Below are 16902 nucleotides of genomic sequence, written 5' to 3'. Positions count from 1 at the left end.
ATCTTAAGTGATTATGTTCCTCTTGTGTATTGCTTTCATTTTCTGTTAATTAACCAAAAAGCAAGTTTGTAATCAGATACTTAGTTGAAACCTAGGATACCTAATATCTCATGTTTACTAAAATATATAACGACTCCCCCTGTCAAATATACAATAATTCCTATCCATCACCCCAAGTCCATACAACCATGTTTACACCGCTGTAGAATCAAAAATACACAAATTCTATAGAAAGCATAAGTAATAATCACCAATTTCAAAAACTATGTCCATTACGATGCTTTGGGTTTATATTCTAACCCTTTACAAGTAGCCATCCACTAGCGACCATTCTATGTTGACCATATAGTTGTAGGGATCAATTACAATTTTCTTGTAAATGGTTAGAGTTATGACCATATGATGTATCATTGTAGAATGCGCAAACAAAATAAAGTGCTAATTTACCGAGCTATAAACACATTCACAGCAAATCAAAGACATAGTTGTTATCCATTGATGACAGTCCAAGAAGTCTAGTCCATATGGTTATCTAATGATTCACATGGTATTTTTATACCAATAAACAAGTCTATACATGACCAATAAACGCCAATCCAAAGTACATTGTCCATTTTTCTTTGACCATTTATTCACTTGTGTATAAACAATTCCATCAGTAGGACAATGTCAGTTACATAGCTTTTATAAAGAATGTAACGAAGATCTTATTTGTATTACACTCTCAATGAAGACCATTAGTTTACTTTGATACGTCCATATTAATCATTTGTAATAGGTAGAAGAGAGAAGGATGTGTCCCTTGCCATAAATTACAAATTTTTATTCAATAGAAATTCAACAAATATACATCGATTGTATAACGTCATAAACTCACAAAAGTTACTTTGATTTTCATCATGTCTCAACCTCTCGTTTCTTTCTTCATCTTGACTTTGAATTAGAAGTGATTACTCTCAGGAAATCAAATCAATCAGAAACAATACTCTCAAATTTATAGATCTGATGTGGAATAAGATTAAGAACTTTCTAGTTTTGTAGATCAGAGATACCAAAGTAATTAGGAGCAGAGAGACACCAAACAAAGCGACGAATAAGGTATAAAGCTCCCTCCGCCACCGCCACCGCCACCACCAATAACGCCATCATATCTTGGTTAGCTTTTCAAAAACAATCATCGCAAGGAATCAAAGCAAATATGTCGGAGATTAAAAGATAAAGCCCTCGTTTTTGAGCTTTGATTTTTAGTAAAAGATTTGATTTTGGTTTTGGAAATAGAGAAATAAAAACGATGGAGAAACGCTGAGAAGATATGAAAAAGAAAATGAGTTTGCAGTTAAAAAGGGTAAATTGGACAATTTGGTTTGACAAAGTGCCTTATCTTTTCAAAGTGTCTAAATTCGTACATACTTTTCTAAAAGTGCCATAGAATGTAATATTCTCTTAAAAGAATCCTTGAACACAAAAAAAAGAGTAACCCATAGCGGAATAGTGTTTATTTGTTAAAAGGGCAAACTATTTGTGTGTTTAATTAGTCCCGAATCCGAAAAAGATAAGAACCTTGTTGTCTTTCGTTGAAGAAGTCTTATCGGATTGTCTCTGGTTTTTACGTTTTTTTTTTTTTTGGTGATATTGGAACTGAAGATAAAGATTGATATCAAAACTTAACCATATTGTGAAACGATGAACATGTAAGAGGATGATAAGCTCTGGCTCTCTTATAAAAATAGTTTATACGTGATCCCTTTAGAAAATGATGATAATCACAATATTACCAGTGACATAAAAGGAATATATCGGACTTCAGCTGCACGCATGCAACAAAAGAATAACATATGATCGAAAAGAATAATCACAGAAAACTTGATTAAAATTAACAAACATCACACGTAAGTTGACAAAAAAAAAGAAATACAAATAATAATCACACGTTATAAATGGCCATGGGACATAACTAAATGCTCTAAAAAGAGTAAAACGTTACGTAATTCATTTGTATTAGTATTAGCCCACTGAGTACTGATGAGAGCGGACCAAGTCTCAAATCTATGCAAACCACAAGAAAAGACACCTAAGTATTAGTATGATGACAATTCTGTCGTAAATAAGATTTAGTTGTTCGATTATATTCTGGCTCCATGGATTTGTTTTTTTGCTCTTCTTGACTTGCCTTAAAAAAATTTAAAGAAGTCTACGGATTGTCGGGTTGTCAAAACTTGTTTTTGGTTTCGAGATTTTTATTTTGGTGATTTGATAGAGAAACCAAATAAAATTAAATATCAATCCAGCTTCTAAAGTTTCAATCTAATAAAAACAATATTAAATAATATATAAGAAATTATAAGGAATGATAATTTAATAGGTTCGTCTTCTATGTCGATTAAGTTTTATTCCGGTAATGTTTTTCAACTAAAATTAAAACGGCCATACACCTTTTTAGTTTTGCTTTTCACGATTTTTTTGTCACAATTTTGATACAGTACCAATTGTGTTAAATATTTTTTTGCCAAAATTATCACTCTATAACACTTTAAGTTTTAACTGGAGAAATAACAATTTTAGCTAGATCTTTAATTTATCTGTGAACGCATTTGAGTTTTGGATCATTCATTTCTTTAAAGCAAATGTTTGTACTTCCTGAAAACACTTGAAAAAGAATTTGGTAGTTTGGCCAAAAAAGAAAAACTTGTTTTACTTTCGTTGGTTGGGCTGTTACATAACTTGTTTTAAGTGAATTTGACATTTCTGTAATGAATTTCATATTAATAGAAGAAAGAGTCTCGGGTTGACCTATTTTTTAAGTAAAGGTACGGTTGAGATTAATTAAGGTCGCAACATACTTAAAACGAATTATTGATGTTGACCACTTTTACCTAACAATCCATAACGGTGCGTGATTAGTTTTCGTATTGGTTGGTTTATCTATCTGTTTTCTGTTTAGTGATTTAAATTAGAGAGGACCCCCAAACTATATAAATTATGTGCCCAGTTAAGTTTAATATTAGTGATGCATGCAAATACTCTACTAGTCATGGAGACGAACCTAACCAAAGTGGCATTTATTCTCCGAACTGGTACATGAGTACCATAATTATCTAGAATACCGTACACAAAAATCGTTATCTAGTGTCTCGAAATCGGTATCACAAAACTAGTCGATATAGGAAGCATTTTAACCTAGATTGAGAAAATACACAAATTTACCATTTTCTAACTTGCACATATATGATGTGGAGATTTTCAAAATACACTATGGGGCATATATAGTCTTCTTCTTTTTTGTTAAAGTGTATCAACTTTTGTTATTTAGAGGAAGGAATTGAAGTGTTTTTTTTCAATGGTCAATATATAGTTGTGAACAATTAGAATTTACATTCAAATATCTTCAAAATTTATAATTTTCAGATCTATGTGGTACATTACAAAGTATCTTGGTATTTAAAAAGTCATCTAGTGTAATTATACTCAATGATTAAATTTTGGAAAGTAATTTGCATCTATAAAAGATAATGTACCATGATAACGTTAATGTACTTGCAAATGGCCGAATTTATGTAACGAATTAACGAAAATACCCCAAGGCAAAGTCTTCTTCATCTTTTTTTTTATTTTCAACTTGTTATATACTTACACAGTTTTTTTTTTGTTATGTAAATAAATAAAGTTAACTAAAATTATGACGAGAATTGTTACACATACATTATTTCAGTTTTACTATACTTTCACTAGAAATTACATGTTCCTTAATGAACCTCATTACAAAGATTATTGTCCTCTGACAATTTGATTAGGCATTAGAAAACTAACCTATGACTAATCTGAGTTTGCTTCAAAAAAACTATTTACTAAAACTGGCAAGCCAAATTAAAAGATAGGAAAACTAAAGGAAAAGAGACTGAAACTTGACGGCAAAGACGAATGCTTGACTCATTCAATGGACGTACGTGGCTCGTAAAAAGTTTACTAAACAGTAAACACATAACAACGAAAGTAATCAAACACACACACACAAAACATCCTTGTCTTTACCAATATCCGTACAAAAAGGGAATAAAATAAAAAAAAAAAACGAAAAACGCGTAGAGAACTTTTCTCCTTTCACTCGGAGAAACCAATCTCTACTTCTTATTTAATGACAATGAATCCATGGCATCTAAGTTAATAATATAGGTAGCTACAACTAATTAGAGTGTTTCTTGTTGTTAAAAATATCGTACAAAAATGGCCGATGAGGTCACAATCGGGTTTCGCTTCTATCCCACGGAAGAAGAACTGGTTTCGTTCTACCTACGAAACCAGCTCGAAGGAAGGAGTGATGACTCAATGCATCGTGTCATTCCCGTACTTGACGTCTTTGAGGTCGAGCCTAGTCATCTTCCAAGTACGTTAACGGTTAACCTCACCTGAATTGTCGATATATATATCTACTATGGCATCAAAATCGTCATATCTTAATATTACTTGAGAGTCATTAGGACATCATACAAAGTTAGGTTTTATAGCACGTAAACTTCTCCATTTTGGTGTTTGGGTTTCTTGTTTTACGAAAATAGTAACCCGATTCCAGATCGGTTTAGTCGGTTTTGAATTGGTTCGGGTTTGGTATAATCAGATTGAACACCCCTAAAATACATGAATGCCATAAAGACTATATATGCGTAATGTTTTTATATATGAAACTCACACAATTTTGCAGATGTTGCTGGAGTGAGATGTCGAGGAGACGCTGAGCAATGGTTCTTCTTCGTGCCACGACAAGAACGCGAAGCAAGAGGAGGCAGACCGAGTAGAACTACTGGTTCAGGATACTGGAAAGCAACTGGATCACCTGGTCCAGTCTTTTCCAAAGACAACAAAATGATTGGAGCAAAGAAAACTATGGTTTTCTACACTGGAAAAGCACCCACAGGAAGAAAAACTAAATGGAAAATGAATGAGTACCACGCCGTTGACGAAACAGTCAACGCTTCCACAATCCCTAAGGTACTTGCATATAATTAAAAACTTTTAAATTAGAACATTCTTGTTACTTTTAATAACGAGATTTTTTGTTTTTGCTTTCTTGAAAAATGTAGCTGAGACGTGAGTTCAGTTTATGTCGAGTCTACATAACAACAGGAAGCTCCAGAGCTTTTGATAGACGTCCTGAGGGAGTTTTGCAGACAGAGAGAATGCTAACAAGTGATGTTGCAGTAGCTGAGACATCGTTCCGTGTGGAAAGCTCACTGGAAACTTCGATTTCAGGAGGAGAACATATTGATGTCTCTATGAACACAGAGTTTGTTGATGGACTATCAGAACCGATGTGGGACTGGGAACAGCTGACTTGGCCTTGAAGCTATATAGATTTTATAATCAAGCAAATTTAAACTTGTTTCAATTGCTTATTGTTAGTTTGAATTTTATGACCCGAAAGATTCTTTTTCTTTCTTTACCTTGTAACGTGAGAATTTGAGAAATAATAAATGACCTAGACAGTGACATTTGAGATGTTTTCTAGAGAATGTTGGAGTCATGGGCACGTGTGATTCAGAAACTCAAAAGTCTAAAGACAAAATTTGGCAGAAAGTTAGTCGTCTGGAAAATTAGCATAATCCAGTGAACCAAACCAGGAAGTTGTGTAAATCAATGTTGTTTAGACTTAAACCGAACTCAAAAATACACAAAAAGGTTCATACAAACCGTCAAATGGTTTGGTTCAGAGATATTTTAAACCAGCTCTCTTCTATATAAAGTTTCAAGCACTGTTCTCAGTCTTGTATTTCCTCATCTTCCATGTACTTCTCCTGTACAGCTGCGACTGTGAAGACTATCGTCAAAGAAACAATTCTTTTGTAGTAGACGTAAAACTAAACTCAAGAGTTATTGAGAGAAGTAATGGTTAAGAAATCCAAAATGCTAAAAAAGGATATCTGTTATAATCCCAATCAGTTTGACCAATTGCAATCTTGCTGTATTCAACCACACTTGCATCAATGCCGGCAAATATGTATCCATTGCTCTTGTCGATGAGCTTTACTAGATCCCCAACACTTTCTTTATCCTGAAAACAAAAAAGAAAATTGCGAAAAGATGCTTGTACAGAGAGAAAGAGAGAGAGAGGTAAAGGAAATCGCAAACCTGAATATCCAAGGTTGTAAAATTAACAAGACTGTAATCTTCAATGACACTACATAGCTCTTTTGTTAGTTTTCTGCAATGAGAAACATCAAGCTCATGAGATATTGAGCATGCTTCTAAATGGATAATTATTAACCGTTCAATGTGTATTCAGATGATGTTTACATCGAACCTGTACTTAGCAGAGCGAGGATCTTGACTAAGATGGTGCTCCAAGTATGACAAGTCTTGAACATCGGTATAGAAATCTAAATTGAAAGCTACATGCACAGAGATCCTAGTTAGTGAGTCCACAGTATACATTTGAAAATTCGATGTTATGAGAACAAAACCATAGATAGATTATTAATACCTAGCTTCCCGTAGCTTCCAATCAGATCGATTTTAGACAATACATTGACATGTGGGAGTTCCATGTGAAGCATTGTGGATAAGGAGAGAAGTAGCGAACTTACGTAGTTCCCGGGATCACAACATAGATGGGAATCAATTAGTTGCACAGCAGTTAACTGCAGAACAAAGAAATTCATCAGATATGTAGACTCCTAAGTAAGGTTCATTTAGCAAGTTAGTAATAAGTGAAGTAAAGCACATACTCTAAGGTTCAATGATTTAATCAGCTTCGTGAGAACATTCTTGGTACTGTCATGAATGAAGAACAATTCCACTTGGCCAGGAAAATCAAAGAGAATGTAATGATCTGCAAACAATTCAAAACGTTTTACTTTAAGAAAGAGATATTATGACCACGAAAAGAAGAAGAAGAAGAAGGGACATATCGTTGCTAACCCTTCAGAAGAGGCTTTAGTTTAGATTCCAGCCAGTCAATGTTTTTCTCCAAGTACTCCATACAATATACAAGACCTGTCACATTAGAAAGTTTCTTTGTTAATTTGACCAAAGATTAAAATCAAAAGTAAGAAGAAAAGGGAAAATCAAGATGGCAAAATTCACCTCCATTAGGACCAAGCGAGTGTTCCGACATAACATCTTCTAACTTGATCAATTCTTCTATATTCACACCACACTCATAACTAAAATCAATGTCAAGAAACAACATACACCTGCAATTTTTAACAATTTTGTTGTATTTGGCTTGAAAAGGATACGGTAATGCATCATTTGCAGGATCCAGATTAACAATAGCAACCTTCCTGCAACAACAACAAAATAGTAACTCAACGTTAAGAGAATTTACTTACAGAGAAGTTCTCACGAATCTGCAAATCTCTCTACCAAAAACAAAGACAAGGCAACAACATTTCACAATGACTCTGCTCAAAAGTCAGACAATTCAAATTTCTGGAATTCAACACTATTATTTACTAAAGTTTGCAACTTGTAAACTTTACAATGCGAGGGACAGCGAAACAATCAATACAAACAGAATTACAGATACAAAAGCCAAGTAAGCTTCATTCTTTGATCCAAAAAGAGAAGAGAAGAGAAAGAACATGAAACCTGCCCATTAGAGAGAGGAACTGAGACATTCCATTGCAATAAGTGGTCTTTCCCGATCCTGGAGGACCTATTACTACTTGTCCAAACACCATGCTTCTGAAGACGAAGAAGAAGATTGATACCAATCGGAGTCAAACACGTTGTATAATATCAGAGCCAGTCAGACAAAAAAACACAGTAATTGCAAAGCAAAATCATCTAATCATCAAACTAACATAACATGAATATTCAATAGAGAACATCAAAACCCTTCTAAACACTGAGCTCGTAGCACAATAGAAATCGGAAATGTCATTTGTTCGTCGGACACAGAATACAAACACAATCCTCCAATATTATTAACCCAATTCCTAAACCTCGTTTATAATACAACAAACAATTCACTGGAGAAAGAGAAGCAGAGAAACAATTTGCTTCAAGAGCATATTCATTATATCAGAAGCAACTGGAGACACAGAAGAAAATAAATAGAGAAGCTCGCCTGTGTAGTTAGCCGGAGAGAGAAGCAATGACAGGTCTGTTTGCCGGAGCAAGAGAAACTCGCAGCCGGAGACTCGTCGAAGACTCGATTCAAGGCGAAGTAAGCTCGCCGAAGACTCGATCGGTATATTTAAATTAGGGCTTTAATTTTAATTCGGTTTATTCGTGCTATACTCGAACCGAACCGGATAATCGAAATTAAAAAGAAGGAAACGATCAAGTTATTATTGGAGTATCCGAACCCAAACCGAAAAGTGAATTTCGGGTCGGTTTGTTTTCGGATAAGTTACCAAGGCCTAATAAATTGGTAAACCGTAAACCGATGCATCAGGGTTTAAAATGTAACAAAATAATATTTTAGGTGACAATTAAAAACGTAACAATAAAACAAGGGGTTATATTCGAAACGTTTGCACCTAACCTTATAACTTCGCATTTTTATACTCTGTTCTGATCGCAGCAAAGCCGACGTTGAACTTTCTCGCCGCCGGAGCGCGTGATCTCCACTCTCTGTCATCGAATCACTCTAATTGAAGATTCTCCGATGGCGATTGTCTATGCTGTTGTAGCGAGAGGTACCGTGGTATTAGCTGAATTCAGCGCCGTTACGGGAAACACAGGCGCCGTGGTGCGACGGATCCTCGAGAAGCTTTCACCGGAAATCTCCGATGAAAGACTTTGTTTCTCTCAAGATCGTTATATCTTCCATATTCTTAGATCTGATGGTCTTACCTTTCTCTGTATGGCCAATGATACCTTTGGAAGTAAGTATTTTTCACTTTCTCCGAATCGTAATCTCTCTTAAGAAGATTTAGTCTTTGTAATTGATTCTGAGTTTTATGTTTTGATGTGTTGGTGATTGGATTTTCAGGGAGGGTTCCATTTTCGTATTTGGAAGAGATTCATATGAGATTCATGAAAAACTATGGCAAAGTGGCTCATAATGCTCCAGCTTATGCAATGAATGATGAATTCTCAAGGGTTTTGCATCAGCAGATGGAGTTCTTCTCTAGTAATCCTAGTGTTGATACTCTCAATCGTGTTAGAGGAGAAGTCAGTGAGGTATAATTGTTTCTTCGTATGATCTCTAGATATTACTCAGCTATATCCATTGAAAAGGTTGAATTTTTATGAGTTATTACGCCTTCTTGGCTCACACAGGCTTCTTTAAATCTGTCTTGGGTGAAAGATGAAGTTTGTTATCTCATTGTTGTGTTATCGTGTTTACAGATTCGATCGGTCATGGTAGAGAACATTGAGAAGATAATGGAAAGAGGTGATAGGATTGAGCTTCTTGTTGATAAAACAGCAACAATGCAAGATAGCTCGTTTCACTTCAGGAAGCAATCTAAGCGCCTTCGCCGAGCTCTTTGGATGAAAAATGCTAAGCTCCTGTAAGGATCTCTCTCACTTCTAGATTCTCTTCATTCCTTTTCTTTGCTAACTAAGAGATACGCTCTTCTACATTCTAGGTGTTTCAACTCGCCTTTGCAGCATAGTTTATTGATATGTTTCTTAAACTAGAGATACAGTAGTTCTAAGATTCAACATTATTTTCGATTTTGGGAAATTCTCCTCGACAAAATATCTAATTTTTGGCTGATAGGAACTACACTGCCTTGATTCCACCTCTGCTTAAAGAAATTTCATTATTGTTTTGTTTTGATGCTTGAGTTCCAGATCACTTTTATTAATCAACAAAACTGCTTTTCTTGTTTGTGTTCGGCAGGGTCTTGTTGACATGCTTGATAGTTTTCTTGCTGTACATAATAATCGCATCTTTCTGCGGAGGAATCACTTTACCATCATGCAGATCTTAAAATCTGGCGGCCTTATCTAAGGTATACTGAAACGGACCACTGTTTTTGTAAATCAACTCAGTCGCATCATTTCGATTTGAAGCCTTGGTTTTGTCATGAAAATGACTGTGAGTTTGAAGTTACATGTCATGGTCCTCCTTGCTTATGTAACTCTTGTAAATGTCAAAATCAAAATGATACAGAGGTTCATTGAACTCTTGCCTTGTCTTTTAGATTTAGTCACGTGAGTGAGTTTGTTCTCTGTATTTCCAAAACTTTATCCGCTGTGTCTTTATAATTTTTGCATTTGCAATGTACATCACATATTCGTTATTTTTGTTGTTAAAATTACTTCAGTTTTCATCTTTGTTTAATAACATTTCTGATTCACAAATATCTGTTTCCATCATTTCTGTCTATGTTTTCATTAACTAAATCATATTAGTTGCTACTACCTTTTTAGCAAGTTTGTCATAACTTGTTACGACTTTATATATGTCATCGATACAGTTTAATCCTGCCTGTACTGATGAACACAGTATGAATATAACCAGAATGCTTAGCACTTGTAGTTGGAAATAAACTCTTACATCCAAAAAATTACGAGAAACAATAGAGTGAAATAAACAGCTACATAGTTGTCTTAGCTGTATTGATAGTCGGGCACTACACATGCATCGGAACAAATGTATCCAGTATATGGATCACAAAGCTTTAGAATGATAGGAGCTCTGCATCTGGAGTGACATTTTGCACAGAAGGGGCGAGAACTATAGCTGTTAAGAACCACTTCAACTCTAACATTATTGTAGTTGATGATGCGTCCTGGCATGAGACGTGAAAAGTCTCCAAGCACACATTCAATATGTGCAGTAACCACACATTTAGAGCAAGTGTAGAACCACTTACTTGGATCTGTTTCCGCCTCGCAAATATCACACCAATATTTTCCGGTTGCATTTTCGCCATAGCATAGGGAAAGAGGATGATTGTCGCAGCTGTGCTTTACCGTTTTTGGTAAATCAGTACAGTGTAAATCCAGATCAAAGTCACAAGTGTCACAGGAAAGCAGATAACCATCTATCTCTTTATAACATGCATCACAACAGTGATCTTTCTTATGTTCGTAATATAGAGGATGTCTGTGACCATCATGAATGACCGGTTCAGAACGCGAACCACAACGTACATCTAGAACCCACCAATCAGAAACGTACCTGAAACCAGTAGACTTCGTTCTACAAGCATAGCAGCGAAAGACATCGTAGAATCTAAAATCTTTGCTATGGAATGTACGAGGTGGTCTGGACCATAGTGTGAATGGTTTTGTGTGGAATACATGTCGTTTCTTTTTTGGATGATTAGCGCATTTCTCATGGAGAATGAAACGACATTCCTCACAGTTGTAGATCGGATCGGAATAGATAGGAAGGACGCATGCTTCACAACGTGAGCCTTCGTCACGATTGATATTGTCCTTGTTGAGTCTTAGATTATGTTCTTCATGACTGAAATGCTTGATCAAGTTATCACCCACCACTTTGAACGGCACAATATCTTCGTCATCATCATCTGGTGTCCCTTCGAGTTCTACCCCATCCCATACGTCTTTTCTTGTTGCACATAGTGAATGAGCTGCATAGTTCGGGCAACGAGGGCATAAATAAGCCCCATGGTATTGACTTATATCTTTGCGACAAATACCGCATCTCGAGTACCCAACACCGAGATGATGGGTGAAAGAGATGCGATGATCGTGACGGTTGATGTTTATGACACGTGGTAAGTCAATACAAGTTCTATGGACAACAAACCCGCATTGAACACACATGTAAGGACTTCGATCACCTTGCATCCCACAAGCATTACATTCAAATGAGATGAGTCTTGATAAGAGGACAAGTCGATGCTCGTGCGTCTTATGATGCTCGATAGCAAGTGGTGGTGGATCTTTTGTACAGAATCGACATACGCTGAAGTTGCATATCGAGCAGCGATAAAGCACTTTGTCTGGTCGTTCTCCACATAAAAGACATGTCTCTTCAGCATCACTTGTTAGTGATTCATATTCAAGTAACTTGAGAGAATGTTGAGGATGAGAAGGATGATTCACCTCTTGGGAAAGATTGACACACTCGACATGAAAGTGGACTTCACATTCAAGACATGCATAAGAACATCCACCATTATAGCCCTTGCAAATTCCGCATCTGCGCCTACCCGGCTTTGCGGGTTCTTTCAAGAAGATAACTGGATGATGATGAGACTTTGGATGTTCGATAGAAACCGGCAATGGATTTATCCCACAAGTGAGATCCACGATGAAGTCACATTTTGATGAACAACGATAACCAAAAGCGAAAAAAGTCTTGCCACATAGATTACATTTACATGGGTTCCTTAGAGAATTGTGGAGTTTAAGAGTGTGTTGAGGATGAGAAGGATGGTTGATAATCTCCGGTGGAGCCTCTGCGCACTCTTTGTGGAAGAACAAACTAGTAGAGGAAGGCTCGTTGCAACGGTAGCCGCCATAGATGGGACCTTTTATATTGCAACCTTTACAAGAATCATTAACAAAACGAGTCGAAATGGTCAAAGGATATTTGTGAGTTGGTAGTATTTTGGGTGGTAGATCCATTTTGTGATTCAAATGCGGTTTGTTTTCTGGAGATCTCAAGATAATACTACATCATATGAATGCATCTTTGTAACCCCAATATAACAAAGACACGTAATGTGTGAACACCTTAACGATTCTTGTCTCCAATGAATCATGTGCAATCGATCCTGTTTTCCACGAGATGATTATAATATATAGTTGAATTATTTCATATTCCTAACTGTTTACAACCTGCACACATTAAATTATCTTATCATCGTTATAGCTACCTATGAATATAATAGTATGAAAATACCCAATAAATTAATTTCCTAAACTCAACATCTAACGTGTTAACAACAGCTAAGATATATAATTATATTGAATCATTTCTGCAATTTCATATTCTCTATCGTGACACTCGGAGTCTTGAGATCGCTAGATTTCTTTGAATACTATGATTGGTAAAGTCGTGTGTAAAAAAGTTAGACCGAGACAAAACGAGGCACAGGAAGAACAATAACAGTTGGGCTTTTTCCAGATAAGGCTTCACCTTTTAACAATCAAATTCTACATATTGGGCCTACGAAGAGGTTCATAAGATTTGAATAGACAATTAGAAAAACAGCAATTATGTGACAAATAGTGTTTTATTCTAATTTTGGATGACTATCGGTGAAATTTTAATTTTAATCATCATATAACAAAACAAAATTCCAAAACTTCAAATTCTAAAATCAAAATTTTTAAAATACCATACAATTTCTTTTTTTTTAAACAATTGTATGTTTTGTATTGACAAAATTAGTTTTATTGATTAGCAAAAAATTCGTTTAAGACCTTAAATTTGTCCTTTGTTAATTGTTATACCAAATTTTAGCGTAAAGACAATCTCTTGAAGGAGAAAAGGAAAACAATCTCTCTTTCTGTGACCTTTCGCAACTTGTCAAAGCACCACGACCTTCTCTCTACGGAGTTGAGATCAATCCCCCCAAATCTCGGTGTGGTTCCTCTAGGGTTTTTGATCGGAATCGGAATCGATAATCTAACCGGCATGAGGCCAATCCTATTGCCGGATCCACCCAGTCTATCTACCGGCGTCCCTGATATTTTCGAACAAGGCGGTTCCCATAACGTCGTCAGACGCGCCGTCGTCATCGGAAACGGTTTCCCTGGCTCCGAGAATCAGTGTATCGGTCTCGTTCGTGCGCTCGGCTTATCTGATAATCACCTTCTCTACGTGAGTTTCTTTGATCTAGGCTCTAGACGTTTTTAGCATCTGCTTAGTGCTTTCATTTCGTCGACTATAAACCATTGATACTATACTCGAAATTCTCGTCAGTTTTTGCTAGGCGCATGATGTAGTTGAGAGATTGATGATTGCTTTTGGATAGGAGTTTCTTTTACTTTGTTGTTTCGTCGTGTGTTCTAGGTTTTTAGCTTGTTAGGTCTCAGTCTAAGTAGGAGTGGAAATTTCATATTGTTTAGTACTTCTTTAGAGTGTATGAATGTTCAGAGAAGGAGGAACTATTTGAATTTTTATGGAAACAATGAATTGGTAAATATGTAAATTTGCCAATATCTCAAGTTCTGCAAATTTAGGGTAAACAGTGGAAGGTTCTTGGGGTGTCATAACTACCTATATTGTCAGTTTTATTTATAATTTTTTTTGGTAAATCTTAAAGAGAATTGAATCATTGGTGGAGCATGATGCTGGTGCAATTACTGAATTTCGTTTACAAGGAACACTGGTAGTGGAGTCTTTAATGCTTCTTTTAGATCAGTTTGGATGCATATAAGGCTGTTTTGCTGTGTCTGGTTTCTCTAGCTTCTTGATCATTCATAGACTCGACATTCACGTAAATTTACATTTAACATGATTTTTGGTTAGCTGAGATTATCTCTTTTTCTTTATGCAAGCGAGTGACAAGGCCTAAAGGAGGACTAAATGAGTGGCTGCACTGGCTCCCAGTTGGTTTTCACAAGAAGTTGGACTTTATCCTCAGGCATATTTACCTCTACTCCAGATTGATGCTTGGATCCAAACAAAGTAAATACATCTCATCTGTACCCTCAGAGAATGGTGGTAATGTAGGTTTGGCCTCTATTCTAGAGGCTGATGTGAAGGGCATTGTAAATTTGGCCCGTCAGACCTATGAAAAGTATGTAATCTTTCTGAAATTTCTTTGTGGTGCTTATTCATTTAAACACTATTGCGTTTCTATGAGTTGCAAGTAGTACTCAAGCGAAATCGAAGCCTGAGTGTATGCCTTTCCATCATCACGAATTTCTGTTTGTCCATGGAATGGGAATGGGTATCTAAGCGACTTTATTTCCTTTTCGCAGGGATGGCCCGTTGATCGTGATTGCATGTGGAAGAGATACTATTTCTATTGCTAGCTCGATAAGACGTTTGGCTTCTGAAAACGTCTTCGTTGTTCAGGTCTATTATAAAATTTAACCTGTTTGTTATGTTAGTTATTAAGGCACAGTAGACTAAGCTCTGAAATACAATTCGAGACAAACTTTACTTAGTATCTTTGGGAAGAATTTTGTTGCTGAATCCTGTGATTTTCTAAAGAATGAGAATTTTTTCCTGGTCCTGTGAATTCTAAAGTAGTACTATTTGGTCTTCATTTTGTAGATACAACATCCTAGATCACATTTAAATAGGTTTGACATGGTGATCACGCCTCGTCACGACTACTATCCTCTAACACTCGAAGCGCAGGAGCAGGTCCCTAGATTTATGCGTAGTTGGATAACTCCACGTGAACCTCCTCAGGATCATGTAGTAAGTATCCAGTACCATGCTTTTTGCTCAATGCTCTTCTCCACTGTTGTGAAGATTTCATTTGTAATTACCTTGAATGGACACGCCTATTTTCAGGTCTTGACTACTGGAGCTCTACACCAGATCGATTATGCCTCACTCCGTAAAGCAGCTAGTGCCTGGCATGATGAATTTGCTGCTCTTCCGAAGCCTTTAGTTGTGGTTAACATCGGCTGGCCTAGAAGTATGTTCTGTTTACTTTGTTAAGTTAATAGAAGGCGTTATTACATTTGCATAGAACTCATGAGCTCCCATATTCTTTGAACACTGAGGCTTTTACCTTATTGACTTGGTTTGTTGTTTTGTCTTTCTAAACAGGTAACTGTCGGTATGGAGCAGACCTCGCAAAACAGCTAACAGACTCCCTTCTTAATGTCCTTGCTACCTGTGGAAGTGTCAGAATTACTCTTTCCTACAAAACCCCTGCAAAGGTCTCTTACACATTTTTCTTTTTCTACCCAGAGTTATAACTGATGTTCTTCTTGAGTTTCACCTGGAACTTTACTATCCAAGCAGGTTTCAAGAGTAATCTTCAAAGAACTTGGAGATAACCCCAAAGTTTACATATGGAATGGCCAAGGTACCTACAATCCAGAGCAAATTTTGCTTGAGCTTTGTGCACAAGTACAATGCGACCACAAAAGTTTCTAATGGGTTTTTAAAATTCTAATTCAGAACCAAATCCTTACATGGGGCATCTAGCTTGGGGTGATGCTTTTGTGGTGACAGCAGATTCAGTCAGTCTGATAAGCGAAGCTTGTAGCACCGGGTATATAATATGCTGACATAAACCCTTTCTTTCTTCCAACAACTTGAACTATAACCTTAGTACTCCTTCTCTGCTGCAGGAAACCAGTGTACGTTGTTGGAGCCGATCACTGTAAATGGAAGATTGCAGAATTCCAAAAGTCTTTGAGGGAGCGAGGAGTTGTCCGCTCATTTACAGGTTTCGAAGATGTAAGTATCTTTACATTATAGAGCTGTCTTTTCCCCTTATTTTTCTTCATGTCAATGGATCCTGTAAAAAATAAGAGAGGTCTCTGGTGGGAGTTCTGTTATATCCTCCATGTCTTCATTGGTTTGGTTCTAATGGTTTTCTTATAGATGTCGGAAAGTTGGAGTTATCCGCCATTGAATGACACAGCAGAGGCAGCTACGAGAATACGGCGTGAATTGGCTGCACGTGGATGGAGTTTACGGTCTTGAATTATATACTCTTCTTTGCTGTACCACTTATTTGCGGAATCACATTTTGTCCAAAGCTGGAGAAACAGAAGCCTAAGAGAATCGGATGTTGTGCAGAAAGAAAGAATAGTTGAAGATATCATTTAAAAAGGGTCATTTTACTCTAGCTTGCCCTAAAATTTTGCTGATAATGTTTTACCAATAGGCCAAATACTAAAAAAAATCTCTGTTACTTAATCGGAGAGGCCTTTGTGAGATAAAAGAAAGCGGAAAGGTTTTTTTTAATCTTTTTAACGTTTGTATTGTTTTGTCGACGAGATTTGACCGTTTGAGTGTGTATAAAAAATCAATGTTTCACGCACGTGACCTCCTTTTGATAAAATTTCCCCAAATTGGTAAAATGAAGGTGTTTTAACTCTTACCAT

General features: G+C 36.3%; 5 protein-coding genes across 7 annotated transcripts; 3 read left to right on the top strand and 2 right to left on the bottom strand.

Moving 5' to 3' along the window:
* Positions 1-4157: 4157 nt before the first annotated feature.
* Positions 4158-5501, top strand: NAC090 (NAC domain containing protein 90). The gene is made up of 3 exons (NM_122143.3): positions 4158-4381; positions 4697-4983; positions 5076-5501. Exons 1-3 carry the CDS (start codon positions 4222-4224, stop codon positions 5334-5336), a joined length of 708 nt encoding a protein of 235 aa, NP_197630.1. The 5' UTR covers positions 4158-4221; the 3' UTR covers positions 5337-5501.
* Positions 5502-5505: 4 nt separating this feature from the next.
* Positions 5506-8230, bottom strand: QQT1 (P-loop containing nucleoside triphosphate hydrolases superfamily protein). Of its 3 annotated transcripts, none has more exons than NM_122142.4 (11): positions 8063-8230; positions 7582-7677; positions 7230-7274; positions 7075-7154; positions 6910-6984; positions 6717-6820; positions 6473-6629; positions 6293-6380; positions 6121-6193; positions 5913-6043; positions 5508-5802 (listed from the first exon to the last, which is right to left on the bottom strand). In NM_122142.4, exons 2-11 carry the CDS (start codon positions 7671-7673, stop codon positions 5751-5753), a joined length of 897 nt encoding a protein of 298 aa, NP_197629.2. In that variant the 5' UTR covers positions 7674-7677; positions 8063-8230; the 3' UTR covers positions 5508-5750. The 3 variants fall into 3 exon arrangements, with proteins under 3 accessions (NP_001332350.1, NP_197629.2, NP_001119261.1); NM_001125789.1 differs by having other exon boundaries at positions 5558-5802; positions 7582-7674; positions 8063-8163; NM_001343725.1 differs by lacking the exon at positions 8063-8230 and having other exon boundaries at positions 5506-5802; positions 7582-8038.
* A 146-nt stretch (positions 8231-8376) lies between these two features.
* VAMP714 (vesicle-associated membrane protein 714) lies at positions 8377-10256 on the top strand. The gene is made up of 4 exons (NM_122141.5): positions 8377-8825; positions 8933-9123; positions 9292-9455; positions 9791-10256. The coding sequence occupies exons 1-4, from the start codon at positions 8606-8608 to the stop codon at positions 9879-9881; spliced, it is 666 nt and encodes a 221-aa protein (NP_197628.1). The 5' UTR covers positions 8377-8605; the 3' UTR covers positions 9882-10256.
* A 31-nt stretch (positions 10257-10287) lies between these two features.
* On the bottom strand, positions 10288-12553 carry AT5G22355 (Cysteine/Histidine-rich C1 domain family protein). The gene has a single exon (NM_147903.3). It carries the CDS (start codon positions 12496-12498, stop codon positions 10504-10506), a length of 1995 nt encoding a protein of 664 aa, NP_680208.1. The 5' UTR covers positions 12499-12553; the 3' UTR covers positions 10288-10503.
* Positions 12554-12969: 416 nt separating this feature from the next.
* Positions 12970-16874, top strand: ELM1 (fission ELM1-like protein (DUF1022)). Its single transcript, NM_122140.4, has 10 exons — positions 12970-13699; positions 14380-14621; positions 14806-14902; positions 15104-15253; positions 15350-15476; positions 15611-15723; positions 15809-15872; positions 15968-16061; positions 16141-16249; positions 16397-16874. The coding sequence occupies exons 1-10, from the start codon at positions 13514-13516 to the stop codon at positions 16496-16498; spliced, it is 1284 nt and encodes a 427-aa protein (NP_568417.1). The 5' UTR covers positions 12970-13513; the 3' UTR covers positions 16499-16874.
* The last annotated feature ends 28 nt before the right edge of the window (positions 16875-16902 follow it).

The sequence above is a fragment of the Arabidopsis thaliana genome, chromosome 5 (assembly GCF_000001735.4).
Source record: "Arabidopsis thaliana chromosome 5, partial sequence".
NCBI classification, from domain to species: Eukaryota; Viridiplantae; Streptophyta; class Magnoliopsida; order Brassicales; family Brassicaceae; genus Arabidopsis; species Arabidopsis thaliana.
The sequence above is the reverse complement of the archived record's forward strand: the minus strand, read 5'-3'. Positions and strand labels throughout refer to the sequence as shown.